At 44.8% G+C, this 19,938-nt stretch overlaps 7 protein-coding genes across 7 annotated transcripts; 5 read left to right on the top strand and 2 right to left on the bottom strand.

The window, feature by feature from the left end:
* Positions 1–368: 368 nt before the first annotated feature.
* I206_106648 (uncharacterized protein) lies at positions 369–1,598 on the top strand (the record flags this gene model as incomplete). The annotated part of the gene is made up of 6 exons (XM_019159155.1): positions 369–416; positions 486–516; positions 578–763; positions 826–1,112; positions 1,178–1,192; positions 1,248–1,598. 6 exons carry the CDS (start codon positions 369–371, stop codon positions 1,596–1,598), a joined length of 918 nt encoding a protein of 305 aa, XP_019007827.1.
* Positions 1,599–2,329: 731 nt separating this feature from the next.
* Positions 2,330–5,209, top strand: I206_106647 (uncharacterized protein; the record flags this gene model as incomplete). The annotated part of the gene is made up of 17 exons (XM_070203371.1): positions 2,330–2,561; positions 2,644–2,834; positions 2,911–2,934; positions 3,017–3,076; positions 3,139–3,387; positions 3,449–3,541; positions 3,595–3,607; positions 3,668–3,685; positions 3,739–3,753; positions 3,803–3,881; positions 3,937–4,061; positions 4,114–4,174; positions 4,228–4,294; positions 4,360–4,371; positions 4,432–4,597; positions 4,650–4,895; positions 4,977–5,209. The coding sequence occupies 17 exons, from the start codon at positions 2,330–2,332 to the stop codon at positions 5,207–5,209; spliced, it is 1,884 nt and encodes a 627-aa protein (XP_070059472.1).
* A 772-nt stretch (positions 5,210–5,981) lies between these two features.
* On the top strand, positions 5,982–10,201 carry I206_106646 (uncharacterized protein; the record flags this gene model as incomplete). Its single annotated transcript, XM_070203370.1, has 18 exons — positions 5,982–6,158; positions 6,274–6,415; positions 6,468–6,680; positions 6,736–6,756; positions 6,810–6,832; positions 6,889–6,957; positions 7,022–7,106; positions 7,168–7,358; positions 7,422–7,572; positions 7,637–7,851; positions 7,910–8,008; positions 8,065–8,158; positions 8,220–8,441; positions 8,510–8,668; positions 8,731–8,837; positions 8,890–9,010; positions 9,073–9,425; positions 9,479–10,201. The coding sequence occupies 18 exons, from the start codon at positions 5,982–5,984 to the stop codon at positions 10,199–10,201; spliced, it is 3,165 nt and encodes a 1,054-aa protein (XP_070059471.1).
* Positions 10,202–10,526: 325 nt separating this feature from the next.
* I206_106645 (uncharacterized protein) lies at positions 10,527–11,501 on the top strand (the record flags this gene model as incomplete). The annotated part of the gene is made up of 4 exons (XM_070203369.1): positions 10,527–10,804; positions 10,868–11,188; positions 11,244–11,287; positions 11,419–11,501. 4 exons carry the CDS (start codon positions 10,527–10,529, stop codon positions 11,499–11,501), a joined length of 726 nt encoding a protein of 241 aa, XP_070059470.1.
* Positions 11,502–13,761: 2,260 nt separating this feature from the next.
* On the top strand, positions 13,762–14,470 carry I206_106644 (uncharacterized protein; the record flags this gene model as incomplete). The annotated part of the gene is made up of 4 exons (XM_070203368.1): positions 13,762–13,996; positions 14,061–14,108; positions 14,183–14,317; positions 14,376–14,470. 4 exons carry the CDS (start codon positions 13,762–13,764, stop codon positions 14,468–14,470), a joined length of 513 nt encoding a protein of 170 aa, XP_070059469.1.
* A 225-nt stretch (positions 14,471–14,695) lies between these two features.
* Positions 14,696–15,763, bottom strand: I206_106643 (uncharacterized protein; the record flags this gene model as incomplete). The annotated part of the gene is made up of 3 exons (XM_019159160.1): positions 14,696–14,800; positions 14,870–14,957; positions 15,039–15,763. 3 exons carry the CDS (start codon positions 15,761–15,763, stop codon positions 14,696–14,698), a joined length of 918 nt encoding a protein of 305 aa, XP_019007832.1.
* Positions 15,764–16,549: 786 nt separating this feature from the next.
* I206_106642 (uncharacterized protein) lies at positions 16,550–19,376 on the bottom strand (the record flags this gene model as incomplete). Its single annotated transcript, XM_070203367.1, has 18 exons — positions 16,550–16,717; positions 16,779–16,833; positions 16,895–16,920; positions 16,986–17,021; positions 17,088–17,156; positions 17,246–17,322; positions 17,385–17,499; positions 17,567–17,626; positions 17,697–17,712; positions 17,773–17,837; positions 17,907–18,100; positions 18,168–18,322; positions 18,382–18,425; positions 18,484–18,558; positions 18,625–18,672; positions 18,727–18,746; positions 18,810–18,911; positions 19,073–19,376. 18 exons carry the CDS (start codon positions 19,374–19,376, stop codon positions 16,550–16,552), a joined length of 1,629 nt encoding a protein of 542 aa, XP_070059468.1.
* Positions 19,377–19,938: the final 562 nt, after the last annotated feature.

Raw genomic sequence — 19,938 nt, 5'->3', positions numbered from 1 at the left:
TGAATCCAACTGAATGAGGAGATTCAAGGTTAGTTGGGTGGCAATAGATTGCTTAAATGGGCGGAAGATATGGTGTTTCCTAATCTCATTTGATGATCGGTGTTAGCCGATGATATAATCTTAATTAAACCTGGCGAGATGCGACGATCTATGTACTGTATATTCTCATTGACCTTTATCTGACGCTTTGTTGATCTCTTTATGTCATTTTGACTCGATCATATTCGTAATTCGACATACCCTTATCTCTTGCTGCGGTTGAAGCGACCTGTGTATAATATATTTGAAACGGATTGTGAACTTTTAGGCTCCTACATAATACCTGTACTATACTAGTTCATTGGCTCTCTTGCTTGTAGATTGATATGATGACGAAACGGACTATTCGAGTAGCTTTGCTGATCAATGATACTCCCGTAAGCTAGGTCATCAGCTGCCGGGATATTCTTGAAGTTACAGCTAAACTGATCAAATATATGTTATAGGTGCCTGCAGTGATCCGAGAAGACGGTACATGTGGGTGACCATACCTGAGATGCATCCGCGATTTCGGCTAAATATCTGAAACGATATGCAGATTACGATATATACAAACGGTGGCTATTACAATCACTGTCTACCTATCCAGATCCGATTATAGCGAAGAATACAGAATTAATAATTGACGGATACGATGTCGTCGATAAACGAGAATATCCCACCGAAGAGAGATTATTACCGAATGCAAAGGATGGTTATGACGCTGTAATACTGACTGGATCAAGTGAGTACATGGATGACCTCGATCGACTGTTCCTATCCGTGTAAGCTGATTAGTCTAACTAGAACATACTGCTCATGACTCCACAAACCCTTTCATTCCTCCTCTAGTATCCTTCATGCGCCGTCTTACAGCTTCGCCGCAATACCTCCACCTCAAATTCATTGGAATATGTTTTGGTCATCAAATATTGTCGCTAGCTCTAGGAGGAGATTGTGTAAGCGGACAGAATGGCTGGGAAGTAGGCGTTTACGGATGTGATTTGACGGAAGAGGGGAAAAAATGGTGGACTTGGACTGGAGATCAAGCTGAAAAGAAGGAAGTGGCCGGTCAAGGTGGGGACGACAGGGTGGTATGTTCTCTCTGGATCCTGCCATTTGATCGAAGCAACGAACTGACCGTTACACGATTGCACAGTACGTAGAGCAGATGGTAAGTTTAACAATCTTCCGCTTGAGAGATTTATTAAGTTCTTGATACTACTTAGCATCGAGACCACGTCCCGAGTCTACCTCCCTCTTGTCACCTTTTGCTCTCGACCCAAAGATACCCTGTGCATTCATTCATAAAATATTATCCTGCTTCCTTACCCCAAAATCCCGTGGCGCAGATATTGACTGTACAAGGCCATCCGGAGTTCACGCCTGAGATCGTAGACCACGTGATAGATGCGAGAAGTGCGACTGGCATTTTCGATGAAAACGTGACGAAGGAAGCTAGGCGTCGGGCAGGGGGTAAAGGTCACGGTGGGGAGGGCTTTGGTCGGGTTGGCTGGAGTGTCTGGAGGGTCTTATTACAACACATCCCCGTTCAGGATAACAATTCGATCGACCAGTAGAACCGAGTGCATCCTGATCTGACCATCCTTGATCACGTATGATCTGTGAACGATCCTTGTATCATGCAACTTTGGATGAAAACGTTGTTCCGGGGCAAACAAGTCTAATTGACCCTGATTAAGGATAATTGAATGGTGCACCACATACGCAGGTATTGAAAGCAGTGACTTGTGCATGCCATTCAACGTATCAAGCTATGGATAATTTACACGGCGAGCACTGATAACAAGATTCCTTATGTATCCTTGTAGTACGCGGAGAATTGGACATCTCAAAGGTTTGGTATCGTGACCAATCTGAATGAGAAAGCGGACCGGACGAAGAAATATATAAAAAAAGGTTTCCGGACGAAAGGCGTGCCATATCAACGATTTTCCCTGTTGCCCCTGTATCTCCGGTTCATTTCGTCACGTAACATTGACAGATAGTATCTTTACTCTTATCCATGTCTCGTGTTTGCTTTTTCATTTCACTTCATACCTATATCGCTGGACCTGAATATCACCATATCCCGTCTGTCCTCGTTGAACACGTGGATCGATACTCTGCATTACATCTGTCAATCAATCGACATTGCGATAGATAAAGGAAAGTCCTTTGTATAATTGGAGAAAAGAGAGGATTCACCATCAGTCCACCGAATCAGCACAAGAAACGATACATCATCACTTGTACCTGCAATAAAGCGCACTTGATGATCTCAACCACGTTCATATAAAACAGCATCAAAATGCCAGACCCATCTGTACCCCTAGTAAGGGGTAAGACTGACCATAAACTCACGGGTCATAAGTTGTTGTATAGTGTGTCGGTGTTTCTTAGTATCGGAGTATGGTTATTTGGATATGATCAAGGTGTGATGTCAGGTATCATTACTGGACCTTATTTTAAAGCATACTTCAATCAACCTACTGCCGGAACAGTTGGTAATATGGTAGCTGTTTTGGAAATAGGAGCTTTCAGTGAGTATTCCCTTCCTCCATTTATACTCTTATCGTTACGCTCAGACCTGCTCGACTGACATTTTTTAACGGAATTTATTAGTCACTTCCTTAGCAGCGGCTCATCTAGCAGATAATTATGGACGAAGAATGACTTTGCGTTCTGGTGCTTTCGTATTTACTCTTGGAGGAGCAATTCAAACTTGGTGTATAGGCTTGAAATCTATGATTTTAGGTAGAGTCATTAGTGGATTTGGTGTAGGTATGTTGAGTATGGTTGTACCGATCTATCAGGTGAGTCTGTTGTTTGTTTGCGTGTCATACATCAAAACAAACATGGCATTTTGACTGACCGTGGCATTGTGTATAGTCTGAAATATCTCCTGCCAGTCATGTAAGTTGACCATACGAGTGAAGTCGAGGAAACCGAGGAAACCGAGGAAACTGATGTTAGCTTACGATTTATCCTTCCTCAGCGAGGTTTGCTAGGATCGGTAGAATTTACGGGCAACATCATTGGTTATGCATCTTCAGTCGTGCGTATAATATCATCTAAAGAATCTTACCGAGTATTTGTGCTTTACTGACATCCCCAAAGTGGCTAGATTACGCTTGTTCATACCTTCAATCCGACCTTTCATGGCGAATACCACTCTTCGTTCAATGTATAGGAGGGGCTATTCTCGCTTTGGGAAGTTTCATTGCACCAGAATCACCTAGATACCTCATCGATACAGATCAAGAAGTAGAGGGTCTGGCGGTCATAGCTGATTTCCAAGGAAAGGAGCTGGATGCTCCCTCGGTACAAGAGGAGTATAGGGAGATCAGAGATGCGGTTCTTCTTGATGTGAGTCGGGGTCAATCTGTTTTCCTGGCCAGATTGCATGCTGACAGTCCAATTTGCTCAGCGCGCGACAGGAGACAGAAGCTATACGGCCCTTTGGAGAAGATACAAAGGGCGAGTACTGATTGCGATGAGTAGTCAAATGTTTGCGCAACTTGTGAGTCTAGCCCTTGCGATACATGTATGATCATCGCTAATCCCTTATTGTAGAATGGTATCAATGGTAAGCTCCTTGATACGTATCACGAACTCCGCTGACTTTGTGACGTCTACTCCTTTTCAGTCATTTCGTACTATGCTCGTGAGTTGACCAATTGATCATGAAAGAGTACAAACGCTAATTCCGATTGCTAGCCTTGGTGTTCGAACGTGAGTCATTACTACAGACAAGACCTGCTTCCAAGCTAACCCAGCGTAGAGGCCGGTTGGATCGGTCGAGATGCTATCCTAATGACGGGCATCAACGCTATGTTTTATATTGCCAGTTCTATACCTCCGTAAGCCCAGTTGCGCTTTCTCCATAACGATTGTTGGTTGACTAATTCTGATCAGATGGTTTCTGATGGACCGAGCTGGTCGAAGGCCGATTCTTCTTAGCGGAGCTGTGGCTATGGCTATAGCCTTGACAGCTATTGGGTGGTGGATATATATCGATCAAGCGATTACCCCGAACGCTGGTGAGTTGTAGCTTTGACTAGGACCAGGTCTTTCAGCTAATCCAAAGATTAGTCGTCGTATGCGTCGTGATCTACAATTCCGCTTTCGGTATGAGTTGGGGTCCTGTCCCTTGGTACGCGTATTTCGTGAATCTGATTGAATTCTCCCTGCTAACAGTTTGCATAGGCTCTACCCTCCTGAAATCATGCCTTTGCCTTTCAGAGCTAAGGGTGTCTCAATTTCCACTGCAACGGTGAGCAGAGCTGTCTCCACATTCTGTACAGGATCTGGCTGACTTGTCTAATTATCGCGATGCAGAATTGGCTTTTCGTGAGATATCTCGCCCACATCCGATGTTAAGCACGGCTTTAGCTGATCTTTGGTTCATAGAATTACTGGGTTGGCGTTTCCACTCCTGTCTTCCAGGAACTCATCGGCTGGCGATTATACCCTATGCACGCGTTTTTCTGCGCCCTTTCGTTTGTCCTTGTGTACTTCTTGTACCCCGAAACCCGGGGTGTACCACTTGAAGAGATGAATCTCCTGTTCCAAGATGGTGAGTAGTTTTCGCAACAAGCTGAGTGGCTGCATACTGATTCATACTTTAGAACCGGAACTCGATGACGACGATGATGATGGTTCGGGGTCTGATGATGATGGAGAAGGATCTGGATCGGAGGCCTCATCGCTCATGGAAGGTGGCTCGCGACGTTATTCCGACGGGTCAACATTGCCTATCATCAATAAATCTCAAGCCGACAGTGAACCTGGGTTCTTGGGTAGAGTGTTAGGTGTATTTGGAGGTAATAGCAGAAGAAGAGGCAGCGTCAGGGGAGAGTATAACGCTGTAGGAGGTCAATAGGAACTCGCGAGTGAGTCTTGCATCTGCACGAAAGAGGTCGCAAGGTGATGAAGCTGATATTGGAATTAAAAAGGGCTCAATTCAAAAGGTAAACCAATACGCAAATCCCGACGGAAAGGTAAACGAAATAGAAGTGTATCTCCAAGCGAAATGGACGTCGAGATTGCGGAAGAGTACGAGAATCTGCCTATTCTACCTGAAGACGAGGCAGAACATGATATTGGGGATGTTGAATTGCATCCATCGACAGGATTAGGTGGAATCGATCTTTCAAGAAGGAATACCCGGAGTGTTGAGCCTCAATGAACTTGATTTTACAATTTTTCAGTATCGTTGATATAAACGATACAATCATATCGGATAGAATGTAGCATAAATAGATCATATATCGCAATATGCATCGTTAGTCTGGGAAATGACAAAGAGTGTCATATGTCTGTCTGCCAGAATATCATTGACTAAGTGGAGGTTGAACGGGGCTATGTTTCAAGTTGAAAAAGGGTTACGGAAGATCTTTTTAGCACAGCCCCTAGTTTTGAATTTTACTCGTATACCCTGAAAGACAATAAATCTGGACTCATAACTGCGTGTGGAAGAGAAAACGCGACTTTTGAAAACGAGCAAAGAATCCGATGACATCTATATAGCTACATCATGAGCAGATGAGAAATTTGAGCAACTTTCAATAGAATGGATATATAGATATTGCTTTGATCATTCTCATTCTCACTCATATCCCAAGAAAAACCTGACAAGAAGAACATTTTAAAGTTAGATCGACCTGAAACGAAGTCCATCACAATCTTTTTACCCTGACTGGAGCTCTCAATTCCCATTACAACGGAGGGTAGTTACATCATAATTCACTCTCGACATCTCAACAAATTTGTGCTTAAAGAAGATCCATCAGCAAACTTTCTTTCATCAACACATGACCTTAAAACCGAAAGATATCACTTATTTAGCCATCTTCGACCAGTCACCTTTACACGACCTCTTTCCCCTTTTGCGCTACTGAGAAATCAACATTACATAGCTTCACGAATAGGCGGTTGATACCCATCATTCCAACGTCAAAATGTCAGACGTCGAAGATGCAGCCAATTCCTTGGTCGCATCTTACAATTCGAGTTTGTCCTCTGTCTCGGTCAAAGCTGTGGGCTCGCAAATAGCTTTGATGGCCGCTATCTCTATAGGTACCGTATTAGGATTCAGCTTCTTTAGACCTCGAGAGAAGAAAGTCTATGCTCCCAAGGTGAGTGCAATCTCATCACACTAATACCTGACGCATGAGGGAATCTACTCTCTTGGTCTTCTGGCTTTTGATGCACTAGGCGTGGAGAGATTCAAGCTAACCAGTACCTACATAGATAAAATACCAACTTCCCCGACCTGCAGATCCAGCTGATGATCCTGATTATGAGCCACCTCCTCCACCCATATCAAATGGTTTTTTCGCTTGGTTTAGTCCGGTTATACGATTGAAGGAGGAACAGATGATAGCTAATATCGGTAAGTTCTATATATCAACTCCAATCGGAGACAACGCTGATACCGTGACCAGGACTTGATGCGACCACCTTTCTTCGGTTCTTGAGAATGCTCAGAAACATCTTCACATGTATATCCGTTCTCGGTCTTGCGCTCTTAGTTCTGAATATCGTCTATAATTTCAAATACGTGGACAGCAAGAATAGAAACGCCTTGAGTTTATTGACTATTCAGAACGTCAGTGGAGCTTGGGTATGGCCTGCTTTGGCTGTCAGTTATTTGATTAGTGAGTATTACCCAGTTTTTGTTTCAATTATGAAGCTGACTTGACAACGCTATAGATGCTCTTGTTATGTATTTCAGTGAGTATTGAGTTTAACAATACCGAATTTACCATGGCTGACATTGATCTTAGTATGGCGAAATTGGCACGCTATGGTGAGCTTTTGCTGTCATGCACAGGTAGAGGCAATGAGCTGACTGAGTGAACGCAGATCCAATTGCGATTGAGATGGTTCAGATCCCCAGCCTATCAAACTAAGATCTACTCCAGAACCTTGATGGTGAGTTTATTTCGCTTCTCGTGTCTGTTCTTTTTCGGACGATTCGCTGAGCCAGAGGTTCTAGGTCACCCAAGTCAGAAAGGACTATCGAAGTGATGAGGGTCTGGTAGCATTGATGGGTCTACTGAAAGTTGATGGAATCAAGATAGGTAAGCTCGTGGCATTTCGCACCGGATCATCTCGCAGTCGAATGATACATACTGTATCTAGGCCCCGAGATAGACTGTACCTCAATCGGAAGACGTCTAGAGGATTTTCCGGAGATGGTGGAAGACCATAACAAGGCTGTAGCTGAGCTGGAAGGCCACTTGGTGAAATACCTCAAGGACGGGAAAATGGGAACGAAAAGACCGATGATCAGGAAAGGTGGATTCTTGGGCATGTGCGGGGGTATGAAGAAGGTAGGCTTGCAGCAACCTTCTTTCCTCATTGCGCGCAATGGTCAACTGACCCAATCTTTTCAGGACGCTATCGATTATCATGCTAAAGAAATCAAGTTCTTACGAGACAAAATTGACGCGAAACGAGCCGCCATTGATTCCCTTTTGAGAAAAGAACGTCATGCCAGAAAGAAGGGCAACCAGAATGTGAGCAGGATTGAGGGAGAAAATTATGGTAAGCTGCTACAACTCATCATTATTACCCACGAGCATAATTGTAATTAGTGCGCGTTTGACAGGCTTCGTTACCTTCAAAACCATTGCCGAAGCTCATAGAATTGCTCGTACTCATCGAGGAAAATTGAAGGAGCTATATGGTGCTCAACTTCAACTCGCTCCGATGCCTCAAGATATAGTCTGGGAGAATATTTCGAAAGATTCTGCTGAAGTCGGATCTAGAAGGACATTCGGTTTCATCTTCATTGGCACAATCTGTTTCTTCTACACTGTTCCCGTAAGTGTCGCAGCTTTCACCAGAGAACTAAACGCTCACGTCATGGTTATATCTGCAGCTGCTCGTCGTCTCCTTGCTTGCAAATTTGAGTGCTTTAACCCTCTGGGTCGGTTTCCTCGATAAGTGGAAGAATGGCGGTCAGTGGGGAAATTGGACTGTGAGTTTTGACACATTTGATCCACCATTACTGTATTGATCTCTGGTACCCACTAGTTCTCCTTGGTATCCGGTATTTTGCCGTCCATCATATCAGCAGGTTTCGGCTACTTCCTTCCTTTTATCATGCGACGAATCAGCAAATATCAAGGTAAGCTGGTCTCATTATACCACACGTGATTGAAAGATCTGACTTGACGAAAAACTTTCAGGTGCTACAACGCGTTCCAGATTAGACCGTGCCGTCACAGCTCGGTACTTCTTCTTCATGATCATTTGTAACTTGGTCATCTACTCGTTACTAAGCGTGGTCTACACTGCCGTGGCAACCGTCATCGTGCAAATCGGTAAACACCAAAGTGTCGGAACCATATTCAAAAGTTTTGAGGACATACCTGATAAGATTCAAGGGACCTACGTCCAACAATCTACGTGTGAGTCTACTTTGGAATCTGTCGAGTCAATTGAGCGAATGAAAAGTACTCATGATTCGCTGCTGCAGATTGGCTCACTTGGTTGCCTCTTCGTGGTTTCTTGGTCATTTTCGAATTGATTCAACTTATAAAGCTCGCTCTCGTTTCTCTCAGGAGGTTCATGTTCTCTCATACGCCCAGAGACATCAGGGAATTGACCAAACCTGGTTATTTCGAATACGCCATCGGTAAGCGGTGTCTATCCAGAACCCTTACGTGCGTTGACACTGATGAAATTTGTTCCGTCCAGTTGTTGTCAACTTGTTGTTCGTATGTGCAGTCGGAATGATTTATGCACCTCTCGCTCCTTTAGTGGCTATCGGTGCTACTTTCGTTTTCTGGTTCTCCTCCGTCGTGGTGAGTCCGCTACTTGTATGCCTTGGTATCGCTTGTGCTAACTGTATTGCAGTACAAATACCAACTCCTATATGTCTACATCTCCCGAGCAGAAAGTGGTGGTCGCATGTGGAATGTCTACGTCAATCGACTCTTGGCATGTTGTGTCCTAATGCAACTTCTTATGGTTTTGAGTGCGTTGTTCCTGTTGCGCTCTATACTTTGTCTTTCGGCTGATTCCTCTTGATCCTCACAGCTACCGGTCTCATTCGCTCAAGATGGCTTGATTGTATCGCCGCCGCCCCGCCCATCCTTGCCGTTATTGGTTTCAAAATATGGGTTGCTCGCACAGTGGAGGGTAAATTCCGATACTACGAACCCTCATCTGAAGAGCTCGAGCAAGAAAGGATGTTTGCTTATTCCGAAAAGCGAACAAGACACTCTGAGATGGAGAAACGATTCCTTCACCCAGCTTTGCAACATGATAAATTGTTTACGGTCATGGTCCACAAGAGTCAAGAGCAACTTGCTAGAGAGGTGCTTAGCGCTTACCCCTGGTTCGCCGGAAAACACCAGCAAGATGGTGTTGCGATCAAAGCTGTTCGCGAGGTAGGTTGTTTGACGATCACTTGCGAGTGTAGAACTGACAGACTACATCTTAGGAAAATCTCGAATACGATCCAAACAGAGATGGACCTGCAGACTCGGCTCATCAAGCGGATTGGGATGCTCGATCCATCGCTTCCACGGAAATGCTCGGTGGATTCGGTGGAGGAAAAAGCGAATTGTCTTCCGTTGCCCCATCACCTGGATTCAATACAGAGGCATACGACCAATACCCATTACCTAATATGGACTCGACCGTAAATTTACCGCTGGATAACCCATCAACAGACCATCTTTTAGCTCAACAGCGAGATCGCTCCGATGATTTCAGGCATCAACAAGCGTTCCCACCACAAAGGAAATATAGCCGACCTTACCCCTTGAGTCATTCTCGAGGCAATTTAAGTGAAACAGACATTGTCGCTAGTTCGCCTTTATTGGAACATCAACAACAGCAGCCCTCATACGATGCGCCACCATACTCATCGCCCAGTAACAATGTTCCATATCCACCAAGTGCTTTCACTCAACCACCAGTCGGCTATACCCCACCGACGATGAGACGAACAGCGTCCGAACAATCGGGAGAGGGTGATGATATCGGACGATATGGTACCAGATGGGATCAAGGGGAAGCTGAACGAGGATATACCGCTCAAGGTAACAATCGGCCTCTCCCTCAAAGATCTTACAGCAACCAAAGCCAAGATCAAGGTAGTGGTAACTATTCTAGCGGTCTGCAGGGGCAAGATAGGAGGAACCAGGGTCATGGGTGGTAGAGCGCTGGTAGCTTTTACACAAAGGAGATAGCATCGAGAAACGGACATTACATACACACTGGCATCTATACAATTACTCATGATATTTTATACTATATACATAACGCAGATGAATGAAACGAAAAGGACATGCATTGGATGATCTCAACGTTGAGGAAACAGATTACGTAACCATATTGCCACCCTATTCTGCTCATTGACGCACATGCCAGATCAACCCGTATTTCCATCTCATTCTTTCGAAAACAGATAACACTTCAGAAGCCTTTGTCATCTAGATTATCCGTTACTGTTGCCTCAACATCAAGTCGCCTTCAGATACAGTATGGAAGCAGAATTATCGACATACAAAGATCAACTAGCTTATGTGAACCTTCAATTGGAGTCAGATCCCAACAATGAAGGTCTCAAGACTCTCAAAACCGAGTTAGTGGAGTTGATAGATCTAACACAACAAGCCATGGGCCATCCTGCCGCCTCCTCGACATCAGCTGCACAAACGTCGAAAGATGCGGTCAAAGTAGATAAGGGTAAAACTAAGGATAAAGGGGAACATTATAAGGCTGGAATGGATTGTATGGCAAAATATAAGGATGGAAAGTGGTAAGTGAACAGGCTCGATCATCTGGAATTGATTATGACAGCTGATACTCTGTGACCACTCAGGTACCCAGCGAAAATCAATGCAGTGGTAGGCTCATCAGATTCCCCGCAATACACAATAACATTCAAAGGTTATACGACATCAACCAACGTACCTCTTTCTAGCTTAAGACCTCATGATCCGAATGCACCTGTACCTAAACCCGTTGAACCTATCAAACGAAAGCAAGATGACTTGACAGAGAAGGAGAAGGAGAAAAAGAAGAAGAAGGGAGAGAAGTGGATGGAAAGTCAAAAAGCAAAGGCGGATGAGATCAAAGATAAGAAGAATGCCTGGGAGAAATTTGGAAAGAAAGCATCAAAAAAAGGAATACATATTTCTGGGTAAGTGATATAAAATAGAAAGGCCGCAGTGTGCTAAAGTGAATTATTTCGATAGTTTGGAAGGCAAGTCTGCTTTTAGAACTCCTGATAATCCGTTTGGTAAGTCACCACTTCGTTTCTGTCTGCTCGATCATGCATGACTGACATTGATTTCGCGAACTAGGTCGAGGTATGGTTAACTCCTTCGTTTTATGGCCTCCCGACAGCTGCTGATGTCATCTTCATTGTAGTCGGAGTCACAGGTTCAGGACGAGGTGTAACAGAATACGAAAGGATGGGCAAACATAAGTTCGCCCAGGATAAAGAGGACTAGGTGTAGTCTGCCGAGCAGACTATCTACACCCCAAGCATCTCTGTCTATCTCGTCGTCGTCCCTTCGTTCACGTTTCATCGTTCAGCTATACCCCGATCAACCATATACCACCTCTGCTTTGGTCACGAGAATACTCAGAGAATTGAATACCAAACAGTCCTCACTATGAAACCGGTCGCTCTCAAAATAACAAACGAAATAATATAGTACTTCCCCGTTCCTATCATCCCTTCCTCTGACGTCCGCTGAATCAATCGTTTCGCTTTCTTTCCAGAATACGCTTCATAGTCAGCGGAGCGAGGGGCATCATTGGCGAGCATGGATATCGCGGTATGTTTTTCATGCATCTCTCGATACTTTCTGTTACGACACTGCTATACACTGTTACTAACAAATCACCGTCACCCTCCATTACGAACTCGAGCGCTTCCCAGATATTCGCCTCGTGAGGGACATCTGGGCTGAACCGTGACGCTAAGCATACATGATCGATTTACCTCCCCAATTGATATGTGCTGATATACTTGCAACCCATCAACAGCAAGATCTTGTTGATCGTACCCTTTTGCCGCCTGATACATAATACTCCTGGATCTCATGGGTGGAAGCGCATTGTACGATCACCCAGAACACCCAGAGGAAGAGCGCAACGATATTTACACTACAGAAGTAACAGATGGCTCAGTCCGACTGTAAAGATGTAAATCACTCTCTGCCACGAGATGGGGAGATAATGCGGAATCGATATACTCACAAATAACCTAAGACGTCAGGATTGAATGCTTGACCCTTGCTTCTGCCTATCCCCCATACTATATTGTCTAATATCAAGACGGTCCCCACTAGTAAGATCAACAGAACGCTAATGATTCTTTCCCACCACTTCGGCTCTGTGATAACTCTTGACCACGCTTGGGAACGGAGTTCTGCCCTGCTTCGTCGACGCGATGCATAGACGCATAAGGATATGACGAAGAGGAGATAGGCGATCAGAAGAATAGAAAGGATCAAATGGAAGAGTAACAGCAGTGGCAGACCGTTGACAGGGGCTGGCCAGGAAGAGGTCGTATAGAGAAATTGGCGAATGCTGATGGGCAAATTTATAAGCACATGTGTCTATGACAGACTGGAATGTCAAGGCAACTAAAAACGGTGTGTCTTACCCAGAGTCTTGCCCATTCACCCCGTAGCCTTGAGCTGCGATTCTAATCTTGCCTTGGTACCCATCGTTATAAGCCCAAACGGGAATTAAGTAAAACCCAGCTAAGAAACAAACGATGGCAATGCAAAATGGTAAGAGGATTAATAGGAAGGATTGTACAGATTTACCGCCAAAAGAGCATTTACAACAAAACAAGGGGTTGCAACCTTGTCTAGGTTTCACTGCATGTCGCGAGGATGAGTAGTATGGATCTCTATGAGATCTGGATCTTTTACTGGATCCCTGAGTTGCATGATGTTTACCCATTTTCGGTTCTCGGCAATCGAAGTTTTTTATTTTCGGCAGTGACGCTGCTTTTGCTTATCGTATATATTTTCTCTATTACACCTTACCTAGTGTAGATAGTAATCTAAAAGTCAATGAAGTCTTGGGATCTATCATAGCATGCATTCAGGTAGCCTCACGATCTAACAGATTTATCTACGCCACTGCTAAGCTCTATGCAGGCATGAAGGGATTGCTTGATTTCAGCGATACAAAGGACGATAGCCCCTGCAACACCGAGTATCGATGTTCCGTTGATCATCATTAAATTGCTGTAGGCAATCGTCGCTGATGAAACATAAAAGTCTTCCGCCTTTCGTCCGTGCAACTTCAACGTCCATACAGTAGTCAGAGATTTGAGACTCTGCTCGACGCCCTGGTGCAACAGTCGGATGCGGCGCTCGTTTTTTAGGATATGACTGCACGGCAGGATGCGGAAAAACAAAAGTGGAGGTCAAGTCAAGCTTATTAAGCAGTTTATTTCAGCTTTGTCAATTTCATGCTTACTCCACTTTTTTCGGCGTACACCGCCATCCTTATAGATCTATTTGATGTCATTTTGTGGAGGAGCTGATGTAAACAAAACATCTGATCACGCAAATCACCTTGAAGACTTTCGATATTCCACAATGGGTGTAAACAAACATGGGCTCTCTGCGCTGCAGAAAAATGTATATAAGGCAATCGATGACCATGAAAGATTGGAGTTCTGTTCATACTTAACCTCAAACACGATCACTTGTCTCTCTACTTGATATTCCCAAAACAACTACAATGCCAGCCCAACCCCTCCCAGCTCCTCGACGTGTGTTGACCGCTACCGACTCCAAAGGTGCAGGTATCATTCTTGACGATACCACTCCTTTTGCCAACGAAAATGAAGACCTCAGAGCCTTCGTCGGTTATGTGCAACCTGACTTAGTCGGAAAACCTGATCAAGCTGTAAAATGGTCAGAATACAAGCCTAATCGAATCAGTCATGATGATCAAACTTCCTTAAGATGGGTCGGTAAGTGATTTCAATCCAGCAAAGTCCTGTTCGAATGTGCACTAAGGAGTGTTGCATCATTTAGATCTTCCTCCTCGTTATAAGGGCGCTCAACACTACACCAATACTTTCGGTAAGTGGACTTTACTGAACAGCGTTATCGAGCTATAAATGTGACCTCATGCTAAATCAGCCTGTATTTGACAGATTATTTGGTCATCACTCACGGTGAACTCGAGCTTGTTTTGCCTGATGGACAAACACGAATAGTCAAAGTTGGTGACACCGTTGTCCAGGCTGCCAATGTTCACGCTTGGAACAACAACACCGATGAATGGGCTAGTAAGTCGCTTCTCGACTCCAATCCGTAATGTCATTCAATTCTGACTTTTCGTTACAGGGTTTGTCGGTGTGGTTGTGCCATCCGAAGGAGCTAAAGTCGATGGAAAGACTCTCGATCAACCTCCTGTCAATGGCTATCACGCTCAATTCTAAATTATGCCTAGATATGATTACTATGGGTCTGGGTTTGTAGAAGATCTCTTAGATCCGCATGTTACTCATTAATCCAGTTATATTTGCATTGAGTCAAGCATACCATAGCAGCATAAGAAAATGCATATCATGCCAAACATCTTATCAGCTTCAGACCATCGGAATCTATCCAATCCAGTCTGAGAAGAGAAGTAACCTTCACGAATTATACATTACTGACATCGATTATAGTAATTTACTGAGAACCACAGCTATGGTCACTATGATAGCGATCAGAAGCAAGAAGCCCGAAAACGAATAAGCACAACGTTTGGCATATTTGAGTTCGGCCTGCAATGGAAAAATGCCGTTCAAGTTAGTTTCATTACAGCTTTTCAGAAGCTTGCTAAGTTCACTCACCTCTCGCAAGATAATGATCATCTCATCCAGCTTTTGTGCCTTTTCAGGATCGGCTTCCTCCTCTACAGGCTTCAGCGGAATCCAAATACTGAAAGATGTCGCCTGTCAGCTTACTCCTCTGATTGGATATGCTAGGTATTAAGAAGTATGAGAAGTTTAAGTAACTCACATGCACATTCCGATAAACCACAATAAAGGGCAACACCATCCCCATTTCCATAAAGCTCTAGCCAAAGTCTTGGGTTCTGTTTGAGTCTTTTCAGCATAGCAAGGTAATTCGTCAGAAGAAGGCAAAGTGTACGAGGATCCAGTCGCAACATGTCCAGCCGTGGGAGTTGAGTACAACTCGTCGGGTCTAACAGGTCCTGGGCCGATGCTGTGCAAATGATAGGAGTGATCATTGGCGTAGGAAGGTGGTCGCGAAGCTGTGAAGTCGACAACGCCGGGTGGTAGCCGGGCTTCTGGCTGTTGGTGAGCTCTAGCGGCGGGAGGCAGATCAACAGGCATGATATATCTTGGAGGTTGGTTCTCGTAATTTCTAGGATCAGCTAAAGAGTTTTGACTGTCGATGGTATGACTGGCTCGACTACCGATAGCGGCTTGCAGCTCAAAGGATTGGTCATCAGGGGTAGATGGAACGGGTTTTCGTTTGATAGATGAAATGGATTTGCGATTTGCCAAATCTGGCCTGGATGGTGCGGTAGGTGTTTTGGGTGTGACAGGATCCCGACTAGCCTCTGAAGCTGAAGCTGAAGCTGGAGAAGACGGCAAAGGAGGTGGTGCGGAGGCTTCCATAGGCAATGGCAACGAAGCGATGGATTCAAATGTTAAACGTCTTTCCGATTTAGGGGGCCGTGTGGGAGTGGAAGGAGTAGTGGGTCGAGAGCTGGACATTTCGTGTGTTGTAGCTGTGGTCTCAGCGCGTGAGGGTGACAACGGTGCAATAATTATCTATGTGTATTTTGTGTCTTGACACCCCGATCTTTTGTGCTAGTCAAAGTTTTGAATGAGAAGGCGGTACGAATGGAATACTTCATCAATACATTTATATGTACGAAGGCGAAGTGCCCTTTCACATCGCAATCGTATTCCTTTCAGACTGCAATCAATCGATACCCCTTCACTCATATTCCAACCTCAGCATTCACGAGAAATGAGTAATGATTAGTGATTGAAAGGTGAAGCCTAAAGGAAGGATAGGACAAAGCATATGATGAGGGGATGAAAGCAATTAAATCCTCCGATCATTGGTCACCCGGGTGAAATAATGTCAAGTCTCTTAGTGCAGTAGCTTGTATATTCAAGCACACGCCCACACGGATACACTCGGCTTGCTCACAGGGTTCACACATGATAGCTAGATATCGGTAGGAACGTTAGGAACGTGCCTCTCGCATTGATCGTCCCTTCACTACCTATTCAACGACCACCAAGAAATTAGACCGAGCCGGATCTGGTAAATTACCCATAATAATACATTCCTTTGATCGTTACAGATAAACATTCAAACACTCAAATACCGTAGTCGATACTTATTCCAGATACCTTCAAATGGCTACATTCAACTTGACTCGCTCTGACACGTTTAGACCTCCACATTCGCGACGCGATGAGAACACAATCACTTCGTCCATCTTCAGTCTCCGTCAACTTTGATTTGAGTACTTTAACGGCAGTAGACTAGATCAAGAATCGGAATCCTTTCTGCATCTGCTTAGCATCTCGAACGGTCGTACTTTCTAATTTAGCAGCTTGCTCAACCGTGTCGTTGTGTTCGCCAAATGCGCGTTCACCTTCAGCTAATCTCCGATTGGCCGCTACCAATATTGATCGGAACCATAAATTAAGCTACCCCTCATTTAACCTCAGCTCCGGATCCTGACATCGAGTGGATCATGCGCCAACTCACCAAGATCGTCGTTACGAACATAGCTAATACCACTCCATATGACTTGACATAAGTGCTAGTTGTCTCTAGGATTAGCTGCGTGAGGTGAACGCTGTTGGCATGGACAATATACTTACGGTCCATATTTGGCTGGCCATACGTACTGCACATCGAAACATCAGTATCGTATACCCACAAATAGTGGAAAAAGCAGACGAGCGGACTCACACTTCCAGCGATATTACCAGTTTGAGAGAGGGCGTTCTTTGTGAGAATGGCACATAAACGATGTGATCTGCGGCGCCGATGCGAGACATGAGTTGAACTCACCATGAATGCGAGCGCTACCGCACGCTTCGCAGGTGGACGAGGGAACGAACTACTCATCCAAGTATACATCTATACACAAAATTTCTGAGTTAGCTTTCATTTCCTGACGGTGACTCTGTCACTCCATCACCGCTAAAAGGCTTCAACAAGATACTCACAATGATGTAGCCCGCGTAAGATCCCGCTTGGAAGAAGAGCGCAACATATCGAGCTGCTTTGTTGGTTGGTTTGGTCGCTACCATTCATGGAAACCGTAAGCGCAGCGGTGGCAGGTAGCCAGTTCAGACGATTACCTACCCATCGATATGATAAATCCCATGATACCCATCAGCAGCGGCCAAGTAGAATGCCAGAACTTCTCTTGAGTCCTATCAGAATGCCATGAATTTAGGAGAGCCAGGAGACACGCGAACTGAGAAACAGTATCAGCATGGATGGGATGCAAAGCTTCGGTTTTATGTTGTAGTCAAAGCACTCACAACCCAAGGCGGCGCTGCTAAGAGGAGAGTTTCGGTGGTACCGTATCCAAGGGTCTTAGTCTGTTCATTTCAGGTGTGTCAGATTAGGAATATATTTTTCGTATAAGAATGAACCGAGATCACAGCTCACCAAAGTGGGGAAGTATCTAGAGAGTGGTCTTGGTGAGCTACGTGTCTGTGCCCCAGAAAGCACATAAATGGCTTACATGTTGAACGACAGCCCAGTGACGCAAGCAGTCAAACTCAACATCAAGATATAGATCTTCCAGTCCTGATAGAACATATCGCATGTCGATGTGTCAGCCTACAGAGACTGGCAAACAGAAAGTAGGTGACTCACGCTCATGGCTAGCACAAATCCCGTATACCACTTCTCCTCTCGAGAATCTTGATCCAGTTCGCCGACATCTTCCAGCATTCTCAGTTGCGCGACTTGCCTTTCTTCTTCCGTAAAGCCTCGCTTCGTGTTGTGTGGGAAATCGGGCAACATGGGGATCGCGACCAGTGCAAAGAACATCGTGAGGGCACCCTCAACTGATCACGTTTGTAACAGCACAGCCTCAGTCACAACCTATATCGATCTCGGTAGCAGCCAACTCACTGTAAAATAACCATCGCCACGCTGCATGACCCAATTTACCATCCATATTTGCTAATACTCCCGCAGCGATGAGAGACCCGAAGGCGTTGGAGATCAGATTGCCACAGTACAATATAGTGTACCTCAACGAAAGCTCGTCCTTCCTATACCATTTACTGCAAGAACGAACAATCTCAGCGACAGGTCTCCTGTTTGCTGACCTTCCACCACTTACCTCAGAATAAACAGTGCGCCAGGAAGGAAGGCTGCCTCGATGATCTAATTACAGACTTCAGTCGAACTATCACGCTGCCATTGATTCCGTGCTTCGACTCACACCCAGAAAGAATCTGGTCAGCAACGCACTAACAAAATTCTTCGTGATACCGGTCAGAACGCTGATCATTCCCCACTTCGCGTCAACCGTTAGCCGATGTCCTTCTCATCAATGAAACTTTCACAACGCCCAGCAACTCACTATGACCATTGCCGCAGGCAGATATAAAGAGGGTCTGCCTATACGGTTCTGAAAAGGCGACCGATTAGCTTAGATCGATGGGATTAACGTCATCTCACTCACCAGAAGCATATTTGAAGGTACTGCGTAAGATACGCAAGCATCAATACTCGATGCCTATTCGCTGCTATAGGAAGAGGGCGTACCTTGAAACAAGATATAGCCTACGTATAGAATTGAAAGAAGCGTTTGAAATTCAGTGTCAGTGAGGTTCAGATCCTGCTCAAAGCCTTTAAGCCTAGCAGCAGCTGCATTATTTCGATCGATATAGTTTCTGATTGAGGAATGATGATTAGTTCATTTGCACGAATGAGCTCAGGTTCCTGTAGCGCTCACAGGACTGCAAACATGGACGAGCAGGGTCAAGTCAGCTCGCAGCTTGAGAGCAAAACGCTGATTCCGGACTAACTGTAGATTATTACAAGAATGCTAAACCTTCCATCTAGTTTCAGTTTGAGTTTCCTCTCAACCCTCTTCCTTCGCTCTGTACCAAATGCTAAACCCTCGTCATAGCCCGCCTGAGCAGCGACTGATCCTGATTTCGGGTTGTTGACATTTCGAAACTCCTCAAAATCTGGCTGGGCAGGAGAGTTAGGTGAGGTATCAATATGTTCATGGAACCTTGAGTCGTGAGGCTTGAATTCTGGACGGTGGACATCAGCTGCAGAGGAGAGATCTGAGTGAGCTGCACTAAATCTTGAAGACTTCTCCATGATGGCGGTGCGTTTCACTATCTTTTCTGAATCGATGAAGATGTGCGGTATTGGAGATGAAAGCAGATGAAGAAACCAGAATCGGGGGAAGAAAGCATTAGACCTCGTTGTTACTTGTATTTACATGGCGCAACGACGTTCCGATGGTTCCGATGTCATGAGACTTTATATTGACCAAAGAAATATCTTACACGATGACCCTAAGCGATTGGGAAAGGCATGAGATCCAAATACAGAAATCAGTAATATTTAAGGGATCACCTGATCAGAATTTAGTTTTAACTCTGTAGAGGTAGGCCCCACTATTCCCCCGCTCTGTTTCCACAGATTTTGATACATAAAGCACATTTGACAATCTCTGGTCTGGTCAAGGGCGAAAATAGAACACAACGGCATTTATGCCAAGCTAAAGAACCTCCACCAGTGTGGAAATACGTCATAACCGAAGATAAATCGTTTCATGGAGATAAAGTAGATGTCCAATAATCTGGTACTGAGGCCTCTCTTGAAAATGACTTTGACTTCTTGTATTGCAGACCACTTGAGACATCACTGAATTGAC

The sequence above is a fragment of the Kwoniella pini genome, chromosome 9, assembly GCF_000512605.2.
Source record: "Kwoniella pini CBS 10737 chromosome 9, complete sequence".
Lineage (NCBI taxonomy): Eukaryota > Fungi > Basidiomycota > Tremellomycetes > Tremellales > Cryptococcaceae > Kwoniella > Kwoniella pini.
Note: the sequence above shows the minus strand (reverse complement) of the source record. Positions and strands in the feature narration are given on the sequence as shown.